Source organism: Glycine soja, chromosome 14 (assembly GCF_004193775.1).
Source record: "Glycine soja cultivar W05 chromosome 14, ASM419377v2, whole genome shotgun sequence".
Classification (NCBI taxonomy): Eukaryota; Viridiplantae; Streptophyta; class Magnoliopsida; order Fabales; family Fabaceae; genus Glycine; species Glycine soja.
In genome coordinates this window covers 575,993-587,887 of record NC_041015.1, presented here as the reverse complement: position 1 = coordinate 587,887, position 11,895 = coordinate 575,993, and the positions used below count along the sequence as shown (strand labels likewise).

The 11,895-nt window shown below is 34.2% G+C and overlaps 1 protein-coding gene and 1 pseudogene across 1 annotated transcript; both read left to right on the top strand.

Annotated features, from left to right (window-relative positions):
- The first annotated feature begins 136 nt into the window (after positions 1–136).
- LOC114383130 (glucan endo-1,3-beta-glucosidase 12-like) lies at positions 137–2,207 on the top strand. Its single transcript, XM_028342730.1, has 3 exons — positions 137–782; positions 1,064–1,318; positions 1,875–2,207. The coding sequence occupies exons 1-3, from the start codon at positions 716–718 to the stop codon at positions 1,907–1,909; spliced, it is 357 nt and encodes a 118-aa protein (XP_028198531.1). The 5' UTR covers positions 137–715; the 3' UTR covers positions 1,910–2,207.
- Positions 2,208–5,727: 3,520 nt separating this feature from the next.
- Positions 5,728–6,618, top strand: LOC114383653 (annotated as a pseudogene).
- The last annotated feature ends 5,277 nt before the right edge of the window (positions 6,619–11,895 follow it).

Sequence of the window (11,895 nt, the reverse complement as noted above, 5' to 3'; positions counted from 1 at the left end):
GATTCCAACTTGTCACTGTGTTTGTAACTTTTTTTTTCATAAATATTGTCAAGACCAAAAAATGTTCAATTGATTAAAGTTGAATATTGAGCTACAAGTAAGGCTACAGATTTCGGTAAATGAGATACAGCAGAACATGAAGACCACTAACGAACCAAGACTTTTTTCCCATTGAAAAAGGCAAAAAAAAAGAAAAAGTGGTAAAACAGAAGAGTGTGGGGAAAGGGAAAATACGGGAGAAAAAAGGGAAGTGAGATAAATAATCATTTTGTCATTGAGAAGGAAAAAAAGGTAAATCGTTTGTTGAGTTAAAAGAACATCTGACAGCAGAGAAAGTTAAGAATATAGGTCTTTGTGCGTGTTTTTCTTTCCGTGATTGTGGAGCACGTGACCAAGTGTAACCGCTGAAATTAGAAGCGACGTCAGAAATAACAAATAAGCTTTGCTATGTTACAGCTCGGTTCTTTCTGTCAATGATGGTATATCATATTCTCAAGGGAGATCCCCACTTTCAATGTGATCAACCCTGCATGATCCACTTGCAAGAGAATAACATAAGATTCCTTCTTAGCCGTTAGAAAGAGGCCCATAACTTCCTTGCCTTTTGTTTGGCTATGTATACAAGTAACTACATTGCTTATATCTTTGGTATCTATTTTATACACTCTTTAGTCTTTACCAATCAACAAAGCCTCTCTTATCTTTTTCACCAAAAATGGCAACATTCATGCTGAAGTTGGTGCTTCCTCTACTTTTCCTGTTCATGATTCCTCCGAAAACAGGTAATAGAAATGTGCTTCCTCTACTCCATAAATGTAAACATTGAAATGTTCCTAGTTACTTCTTTTCTCCCTCTTTTGTTTTTAATTTCATTATCATATTTATCGTTTGATTAAATAGTTAATCTGACAAGGTTCTGGATTAAAATTGGGCTTGTTATCAGATTATCATAATGAGAATAAAGAACAATACTTCATTAAAGCTTGATTACATGATAGATTATATCTTGCGTACATATTCATCCTCAACAAAGTGTTCATCTTAAAAACTACATTTCATGCAGCGTATGCGGAGTTTGAGCAATGGTGTGTAGCTGATGAGCAGACCACGGAGTCTGAGTTGCAGGCAGCCTTGGATTGGGCTTGTGGGAAAGGGGGTGCAGATTGTAGCAAAATTCAAGTAAACCAACCTTGCTATTTACCAAACACATTGAAAGACCATGCTTCTTATGCCTTCAACAGCTACTATCAGAAGTTCAAGCACAGTGGAGGTTCTTGCTACTTCAGAGGAGCTGCCATAACAACAGAAGTGGATCCTAGTAAGTATTAAATAGATTCCTGATAACCACTCACTTATTTCCTACTTTGGTTTAACTAGGACATAATGCATGTTCACATGACAATGAGTCAATGAGTGCAATTTAAATGAACCTGATGCTTGAAGGTTAATCTGTCAAGTATAGATTTTACAAATAAATCCAAAACCCCTAAACTACATTCAAACTACTTCGGTGAGCGTGCAGGAAACAGAAAAATTTGAACTGAATTGGCAAGAGTAATGTTCTCACTCTCACTAAACAAATTTTAGATCAATCAACTGATGAACAATTACACTTTATAATCTCATAAACAGTGTTTCTCATCTCATATTATAACCTGAAGAAATTATTCTTTTACACTTTTTTCCTTCCATCTCCTTTTACGCCACTCCGTTCTGCACAATAAATGGTCTATGAAAATGGTTCCACACACGAGTCCCTTTTCAGTTGTCAGGGATTGGAACAATCCCGATTTAAAATGATTAAGTTTTTGCACCACAGAAGAAGTGTATGATAAGGGTGATTTATAACCTTTTTGCTTAATGTTTGTGCGCAGGTCATGGTTCTTGTCACTATGATTTCATTCCCTGATGACAACCGTGAATGAAGACTTAAAATAACTGCAGCAAAAACTAGAGCTCGTGCCTTTGTGTGTTTGTGTCCCAAATTCCCAATCAAGCAATTTTTTTGGGGCCTTTTTCTTGTATTATTGATAGTGCTGAAATCTTACATTGCACTTGATCTCGGTCAAAGGTTGGAAAGTCATAATAAAATCTTGTCTAGCAAACTAACTTGTTATCTTACAAAACTAAATTAAGTTTTTCCTACATTAATGTACGTGTAGCACAATTGAACTCAGTTTTTAACAAGGTATTATGTGTTTGTATAAGAGGATTTCCACGTCAAAAAGAGCAAAAGACGTGAATCAAGTTGTTTTAAACTTGGTCCCACAAGTGGTCCTTGATATTTTGGTCTAACTAGGACATGCTACACAACTCATAAAATTGCTTGTATCTCAAATGAGTCTCATTGACCAAGTAATGCGAGAATTCAATAATGTTTCATTTTGTCTCAAAAGACATGTCCAATCATCTAGGAAACATAATAGGGTTTTATTTGAATTACTCCTGATTATTGATTCTATTTAGAGGTCATAGTCATCCTAAGACTCCCATTCCCCACACTTAAACCTGGGAGGCTGCTTGACTTAAGAAGGCATGCATTCATCTTGGACCAACATTGCTTGCTCCTCTAAGAGATAAACTTTAACCCGTATTTACACTATTACGAATTCAATCTCATACTAACCTGAGCGTTGGAGTTTATGCAAATGTTATCACCTCAGCTGTTGAGATCTTTCCCCTCTATACGATCCCTTGGTGGGCATCACTACTAATATTTTTTTCAAATAAAATTGTGAATTATATTCAGAAAATTTAACTTGAAAAAGGATATGATTCTTCTACCCATGTTATGCACCCAAAATATAAAATCTCTAGTTTTTTAGTATTATTGATTCTTAACATAGTATCATTACATATTAAGTGACGACGAGTTTGATCACGTCACTCTTGTTACTATTCAATGATACTGATTTTTAGTATAAATTATCTCTAGCTGCACTTAACATCGACTAATATAAAGTGATTCATGATGGACCACTTTTGTCGTGATTGGTGGAATATTAATTATTTAACGAGCTGTCAAGATGAAAAATATTTGACCTGTTATAGACGGTGGATATTAGAAGTTATGAATTTAGCTGGTTCAACCTTTGAAAATTAGGTCCTTTTGCAGACCAGTTTGTTTTTAAGTGTAAACATAGGTTCGGGGCAGAGTTATGGAGGAATGACTAATGAGCAGAGACATCAAACATCCTCGAAAGATTATTTTGTATATAAATTGTGATTAAATGTAAGTTTGATGAACTCTTCCAGCCAAGCTGGGCCTTGGACCATTTCATTCATGAATTATAGGAGATCTCCTCAAATTCAAACTTGACAATTAGACCGTGGTTATGGACCTTCTCACAATTCAAAAGGAATACAATTGGAATATGACAATTTGTGAATCAAGGTAGAAGGATCGAGTTTGTTATCGAGAGTTGGATTCTAGAATTGAAAGTTTAATCAGTGGGAAAACAAAAACTAGAGTAGAAGAGAGAGAGAAAAATGTTCATTTTTCTAATGTAATGGTCTAAACTATGGCCCTCACATTTGAAACAAATCACTTTTATATATTGTTAACGAGTGAGACAGAAAAGAAGTTTCATTTTTCTAATGTGATGGTCTAAACAATGGCTCCTCAGATTTGAAACAGTGTCACGTTAATATATTGTTAAAGGGTGAGACAGGAAAGAAGATTCATTTTTTCTACTGTAATGATCTAAACTCTGGCGCTCACATTTGAAACAATTAACTTTTATATATTACTAAAGAATGGGTCGAAGAGTGTATTGGTACCATTGGCATGAAATTGTTCTATCTTAATCAGGGTCCTACAATTCGGAGTCTAGCTTGGCGCCTTAAAATTAAAAATGGTGATTTTGGTCTGAGTCCCTTGGAAAAGAAGGACATCGAAATGGGAACATGGGCTATGCAAGCACAAATATGGAGTCTAATAACTACTATGTATAGGTCTATTTTAGGATTAAATCATATAAATTTTTTTAATTTTTCTCTCATATTTCTTCATTTTTATGTGAATAATTAGAATTTTAATGTTATTTAAGTTTTTGTGCATAAAAAGTTGAGAGTTTATAAATTTATCGTGTTTGGTGAATAATTGATGCAGAAAAATAAAATAAAGTTCAAAAAAGCAAAATTGAAGGTATGAGGATCCTTGCTCAGCGTGTAGCACTCGCCCAGTGCAAGAAAATTACATGGAGAAGTCAGATATCACGTGAAGACATACTTAGCGCGAGTTGTATGCTAAACACGTGACTACTGACTCACTCGCTAAGCGCGGCGATCGCGCTTAGTGCGAGGTTGCGTAAATTTTAAGCTTACTTCACCTATAAAAAGAAGAGGAACACAAAGGAAAAAGACACATCGAGACACAGAGTTGTACACTGAATATCTACGAAATTAGATTCTCCCAAATAGGGAAACCAACCTTTGGGAACCATTTTTTCCCTTCATCTCCATCCCTCTTTATCTTCTTCTCCCCTGTCAACCCCTTGCAATTGTAAAGTCTCTCATGACAATGAGAGACTAAATCGTCCATTGTTGGTAGCCTAGTAACCAAACATTCGTGATGTAATTTCTTCCCTATTATCTATTTAATGGTATTTTAATTATTGTCTCTTTTCTGTGTTTAATTTCATTGATTGTGGTCTGATTACCCATATTCATGGTATGTTTTAAGGGTTTAGACAGTGAGAAATGTTATTCTCTTAAGAACTGGAAAATAACATCTAAATGATTCATATCTAGGGATAGAATGATATTATTTAACCTATTTTATACATCTTTGTTCATAATGCAATTTAATTAGTTTATTCTCTTAAGGGATTAGGAGAGGGATTAAGTAAATTAGACTCTTTCACTTGAGGAATCATGATTAGAATAAATGAGTAGATGTAGGTAATAATTGAAATAACATTAAATAGAAAAAAAATTAACATTATATTGAGAGTAGTTTTGGTAGGGTAGGCCTAACATATTCACATTCTGAATCAATCTTCGTATCACAACCACTAAAGTGTTTGTTTTTGCTTGCTCTTGCCTATTTTAGATATTAGTTTAATTTTTATGTCAATTTATTTTTAATTTTCCATCTCTCAAATCTTTAAGTCAATTTATTAATTGCTTAAAAATTGAGAATACACTAATTTATACAAACAAAATTCATGTGTATTCGACTCTCCAACTTTCATTTTACTTCAACCTTCTTTTTGGAAAGTGGAACTTGCTGAAAATACTGTCTTAAAGTGTTTTCAGTTTCACAATCTGCTTAGCGGTTTGGTTTGCTAAGGTATGCCAACATTCACACTTAACAAATCTCATGTGCAAAGCTCATCGGTCAGTTGTCATTTTGACAGCAGCCACATCCGTGTATTCTTTTTTCTATGACAAAAAAGTGAACACAAAACCCGATGCCTATAGTCTCATTTCACGTGGGATTTGAAGTGGATTTGTATTCTTCCTAGGTGGTTTTATCTTACAACTCATGAAGATCAAATTGTTGTTAGGCATTGTTGGCGTTGGTTTTAGTTATTCTCTCATTATTCTTCGTTCCTCATTACAATTAGAATCATCACAGATCATGCCTTACCCCTAAACCAAGTAGTATTAAATTCATTACAAACCAATCCTGATAGTGCTCTTGTTGTGCCTCATTCTAGCAATAATGATACTGATATGCACACAGTGCTGAAGCATGACCTTGTTGCATGTGCCAAGGCAATTGGAGACACTGATTTGATGATGTCAAATTGGTTCATGCACTAACTAAGGGGGATGGTGTCAGTTTCCGGTGAACCGATGCAAAGATTGGGAGCATACATGTTGGAAGCACTTGTTGCACGATTGGCTAGCACAGGGACTACAATCTACAAAGCTTTGAAGTACTACGAAGCAGCAAATGAAGAGGACCTCTCCTACATGCACATGCTTCATCAAATTAGTCTCAGCTTCAAATTTGGATACATGTGTGCAAACAGAGCCATTGCACAAGCTATGAGAGACGAAGACATAATTCATATAATTGACTTCCATATTGATGAAGGAAGCCAGTGGCTCACTTAGATTCAGGATTTTGTAGCTAGGTCTAGGGGGCCACTCCACATCCGGATTACGGCTATTGGTGATTCAACATCATCTGATGCAATGCAGATGGTGGGAAATAAGTTATCAAAACTTGCTGAGGATTTTAAGGTGCTCTTTGAATTTGATGTTGTAGCTATCTTTGCTTGTGATGTTCAGCTACAAAACCTTCGAGTTCAATCTCGGGTGGCTCTGGCTGTGAATTTTGCATTCATGCTACATCAGATGCCGGATGAAAGTGTGATTACTCAGAATCAGAGGGATAGATTGCTGAATCTAACACAGACATTTTCGAATTCTTTCCACGTTTGCCTGAAACTCTGGACTATTATTACAAAGCAATGTTTGAGTCAATAGATGTGAATGTGACTCCCAGTGTTGAGCAGCATTGCTTGGCAAGAGACATAGTTAACAACATAGCTTGTGAAGAGGTGCTTACCTGTCCTTGTTCTAATTCTTATATTTTCTATTCCATTACTATGGAAAGGCTGCAATAAATATGTTAAGAACTAACTGCTACAGAAGCTTCTCTGGTTGGCGTTTATAGGGATCTTCTGTGCATCAGAAGTGTACTTACAGAGATTCTAACACTCGAGTCGATATTTGACAGAGTAACAATATAGTATGTAGGAATAGCATGTAGCTGATGAAGGTTGCAATTATAGAAACACTGAAACTGTCCACGAATTGTTTAGACTAATACAATAAAACTTGTTATAATAATCTAAAATTGTTTATATTTGAAAATTGTTTTTTAGTTGATTAATAATTAAAATCATTAACCTTAATTTGTTTATCAGTATTAACCTTAATTCATGAGCAAAGCATTTATGAAACTGTCCAAGAGGAAGTGAATAGAAAGAATTCTTTGCTTTTCTTAGTGAGTGTCATTCTCATGTTAATTGAGAAATGCTACCTTTTTTTAGAGAATAAATGTTTACCTAAATCTGTTATATTTTCAGAAACATTTATGTCTTTAAATAGTAAGTCTAATCTAAATTTACGTATAAAAATGGATGTATTACAAATTTAACTCTTTTTAGTTTATTTTTTTACTCCATAAATTTTACTCTTTAAGAATCATAAAAAAAAAAAGGTAAATGGGCCTCAATATGCAGAAGTACAGCCCATGAATAGGTAAATGGGCTTACAAGTATTATTTATTCATTTGGATTTTGGAGAACTTTGATCAGTGGAGTTAGGCTTTAAAAAGTACTTATTTGGAAAGGTTTGTTAACCTGATCAAAAAGGAAAGCATGCTTTGTTGACAATTCTTTTAATATGCTTAAGAGAGTTTGCTTGTAACGAAAAAGGGGTTAGTTTTAGCTGAATTTGTTTTTGAAAATGCCTTTACTTAACTACTATTTTGAGTTCGAGGGTTAGTGAGTGTTTAGATATCATTTGGGTTCAACTAAACCCGGTCAACGTTAATTCAACACAGACCTTGCTAAGTTGCTTATGTGTTTATGCAGTGGAAAGTGCAAAACTTCCGTAACGTGGATCAAATGGGTTTTCAAACACACCCTTAACCGTTTAACTGCATCAGTAGAAATATTTAGTAAAAAATACCTTAAATATATTGAAGTTAAAATAATGATTTTGTTAACATTAACCTTTACAATTGATGCTAAGAAAATAATTTTGAAAATTTTATATTGAAAAACATTTATTATATTAGAAATGTAAAAATCATTTAACATTGTAATTAATAAAGTATAATTGGAGCTGATATCAACAAAACTATTTACTCAAATAAAAATTTCCCTCTCAAAGCAAATATACACTAAGAGTGATTATTAGATTTAGAATCTATTTTATATGTAAAACTTCTTACTACTCCAACAAATTTTTTTCTCCAAAATCTTCACCTCCTTCTCTCATACCTTTTTGTCTTTCCATGTTCCTCTACCAACATTTAATTATTTATGATTTCTCATTTTCATCATAATTGCTTATTCATATTAAACTACTTTGAATAAATATTTCGAGCTCTTTAACTTCTTTTTCTAACCTGCGAAAAACTCTTTGTTATTTGTAACATCCCAATTTTTCGTAAATAAATTTAAAAAGCTTTTTAGTAAAAAAATAAATAAATAAATAAATATAGAGCAAATAATAGGCTGAGTACCCTAGGTATAAATAGTTATATTAAGTCAGCTGCCTCCTTTTGGCCTCGTTTTTCCCCTTCTCCTCTCAAAACCTTTCTTTTTCCCGCAGCCCACCAAACCAGTCTCAGAAAAATGACGATCTTGAACCCGTTCACCGTTGGATCGTCGTGAAATTTGAGTATCATGTTCGCAACAGAATTCCGAGCATTCTCACCGTTGGCAATTTCGATATCATGTCTGAACTGAGAGAAACACCCTTCGCATTGTAGCCTTTTTCTTTCCCGCAGAAACCCAGAGCTGTCTTGGTAAAACTATGATCCCGGTTTCGTTAACCGTTGGATTATTGTGAAATTTGGATATGTTGTTCGAAATTCAATTCCTCACGCTTCCACCGTTGGGATTTGCGAGATAATATTCGTGGAGGGAGAAAAAGGAATCGCATGAAGACAGTATAAGTGGAGGTTTCAATCTCTTCTCCGTCTCTCTGACGTTTGGGAATTCTATCGGAGCAGTCGGAGGAATAACTGAAAGAATTTCAGGGAACCGCTAAAGATGTTTCTATCCCTGGCTGAAGACACGTGAGTCCGCTCAGAGGTAAGGGATGAGTTATTCACAGTTGGGGATTAGTGAGAACATGTGTAGGGATCCTTAGAGGATTAAATTGGGGTTTTATTTTGAGATGTTTATTAAATTGCAATTTTTTCCTTTATGATTATAAATAAAATATTGATGTCCTAATGAAAATTGCTTGATAAATTGTGTTCTTGATATTTGTATATTTCGACCTATGATTTTGATATAATTGTGTAATATTAGTTAATGGGTTTTAGTCCTAATGTTGTGATAGTGTTTTATATAAATTGTTATATTGAGGATATGAAATGATGATTCAAATTGTGAGTATGTGATGAATTGTAGAAGAATATGTTGCTTTGAGATTATAATATTGTTATTGAGATTGAGTATAAGTGTAAAGTTGAACATGTGTTAATTTGTGAGATACGTGTAAACATGTGATGGTGGATTGTCACACTATGAGAAGTGAAATTGTGAATGAGTTCTAGTTGTGGATAAGTGTGTAGTTAACACTTGATGTGAAATTACTTGCGTTGTAAGCTATGAATTGTACAATAACCCGACCAGTGTTATCTTGAGAAAAGCGTTGATGCGCAGTGTTAAAGAGAAAATGTAGGTTTCCTATTTAGGAGCCAGTGTTAAATCATAGTGTGATTGTGTTGAACGTGTTTAAAACACGAGTGTAAGGTCGTGGGTATTGTATAATTCATGAGCAGTGTCTGCATGCAAAAAATTTATTTTAGGGGTTGGACCTGAATCAGGAGGGAGAGGCCCTGACGGACTCTTCGGAGTGTAGGCCTTGGGGGTCACCGGGTTTGAGTGCTCCTTTAAGCCTATGCTGATCTCATATGGTTGGAGCATTCTCGCAAAACATCGTGACCCTGACTGGTCTCCCTATGATCTTACTTAGTGAGAGTGACCTGACAAACCCATTGTGTGGTGTGTCTTGTTATGTACTCCTAAGCGCCCCAGGGTGGTTTTTCACTGACATGGTACCACATTGCATATAAGATTGAGTCTTAGCATAACTATTGCATATGCTTGCTAATTGATGTGTTATTATATCTTGATCGAAGTGTGGGATTCTTGTGTAATGTGATTGATAATTGAAAAGTGAATTTTGAATGATGAAGTGGTGAAGTTACGTGAGCTATGTTTAAGCAAGTGGTATCTCATTTATATAATATGTATATTTAATTGTCTTGTTTCTCTATTAGCTAGGAATGTGATAACTCACTCCCTGTGTGTTGTTGTGTTTGGATCCTGTGATGATCTTGAACTTGTGTTCGGGGGAGCAGATGAATAGGTGGATGACTATGAAGAACCTCATGCTAGAGGACACGGGAACACCACGCTCTGATAGGATGTGACATTAGGATATAGATTCTATATTAATTGTATGAGACTTATATGATTTTCTTTGAGTCGAGATGACTTTATTATTTATTTGGACAAATTTGAATATGATGTAGAAGAAAGTGAATGTGAGCCTTTTATCCATTTGAAAAGCTTGTATTTAAAAATGTTTTAAAAATACTTTTAATTAATATTTGAATTTTTATTCCTTTATTAATATATATGTGAGGGGTAGAGGGTGTCACATTATTCATGCTTATTAATGTCAATGCATTTAGTTAAATGAATACTTATAACCATTCAACTTCTGTTATTATTTTTTTCCCGTCTCACCTTATTTCATCCATTCAATTTTCTTCAACCTCTTAATTGATTATTCAATTTTCACTCTACATTCAATGATTTCCACCTTATCCCTTCTTTTTTCCATTTGATGCTTCGTTTTCTCCCGAACACCCTTAATTATCAATTCAATTCATTTCTTCCTATCTTTGTGTTATGCTATAGTGAGTTTTCTTCACCTGCTCCCCATGGAGGTACTAACCATTTTTTCTTCATCCCCTTCCTCTCTTCAATTAAATTATCCATAACATTTTTTTGTCTCTTTCCAATAAGCATAAAAAAAGAAAAATAAGCAAATATTGAAGTCATGATTTTGCTCATTTGATTAAAGGCTACCGTCCCTTGAGACAGACACGTGGGGTGTTAATACTTTCCCCACACGTAAACAACTCTCGAATATTTTATTCTTAAAATTAGCAGACTCCTTTTGGTTTTTCTCTAACGTTTTCCTCAAATAAACGTTGGTGACAATTTCGCGCGTTTTCCTTCTTTGGAAGACACATCCGTAAATCTCGCGTCGCTCTCCCGCCAAAGAATAGGTTAGGACAATATTTAATTGTTATTGTAAAACAAATATTAAAAAAATATAATTCATGCATGACAAGGGTAACCTAACTAGTTAAATACAAAACTGTTTCCGTACAACACATGCATAGAACATAAAATGTCTCTTATGTAATTTATTTACAACATAATTTTTTCACTCTCTACTTATCTTTATTGGTTGATATTGATTCTTAATACTTACTCTTTGCAAATAGTCGTTCATGCCAAATAATACTATTACTAAACATATAATCAAAATTACGTGGCCACTCGGAATAATTATTTAGTTCTTCATTGTAATTATCATACCAAACTATTTCTTAACTAAGTTTTATTTTTCTCTCTTAGAATCATCATGCCATGCCATGTAAGTTAGGTTTTTCATCCTATATACTCAAAGAACTTAACCCCTTTGTTGCCTCAAAAATAGGAAAAGCATATATATATATATAACACTATTATTCCTTTGTAATATTTTTCCTCTTATATTTCTGGATTTTTCATGGTTTCTTCAATACTCAAGGCACCAAATTGAGAAGCCCTGCAACAAGAGTCAACCAGAATATAATTTGAGGGGCAAAGCTTTCTACGGTCTCCGTTTAGAATTTGGAATTAGAATTAACAGGATGGTTCCTCGAAAGTCAAAGTCCTTGGTTGACTCTGCATTTGAATAAATTAAATAAAGCCAACATTCTGATTAAGACATCAGACAAATTACAAAACCCAAAGTATACATTAATTGAGGAGTAATCCTAGCCCAGGAATCTTACCAAAAGCATGTCTAAATTATGGAGTTATTCGATTCGAGTCAGGAGTCAAAACACACTATTCTTTGCAAAATTATAAATTTCCTTATTCAAAACTAATTCTTCACATTGTAAAT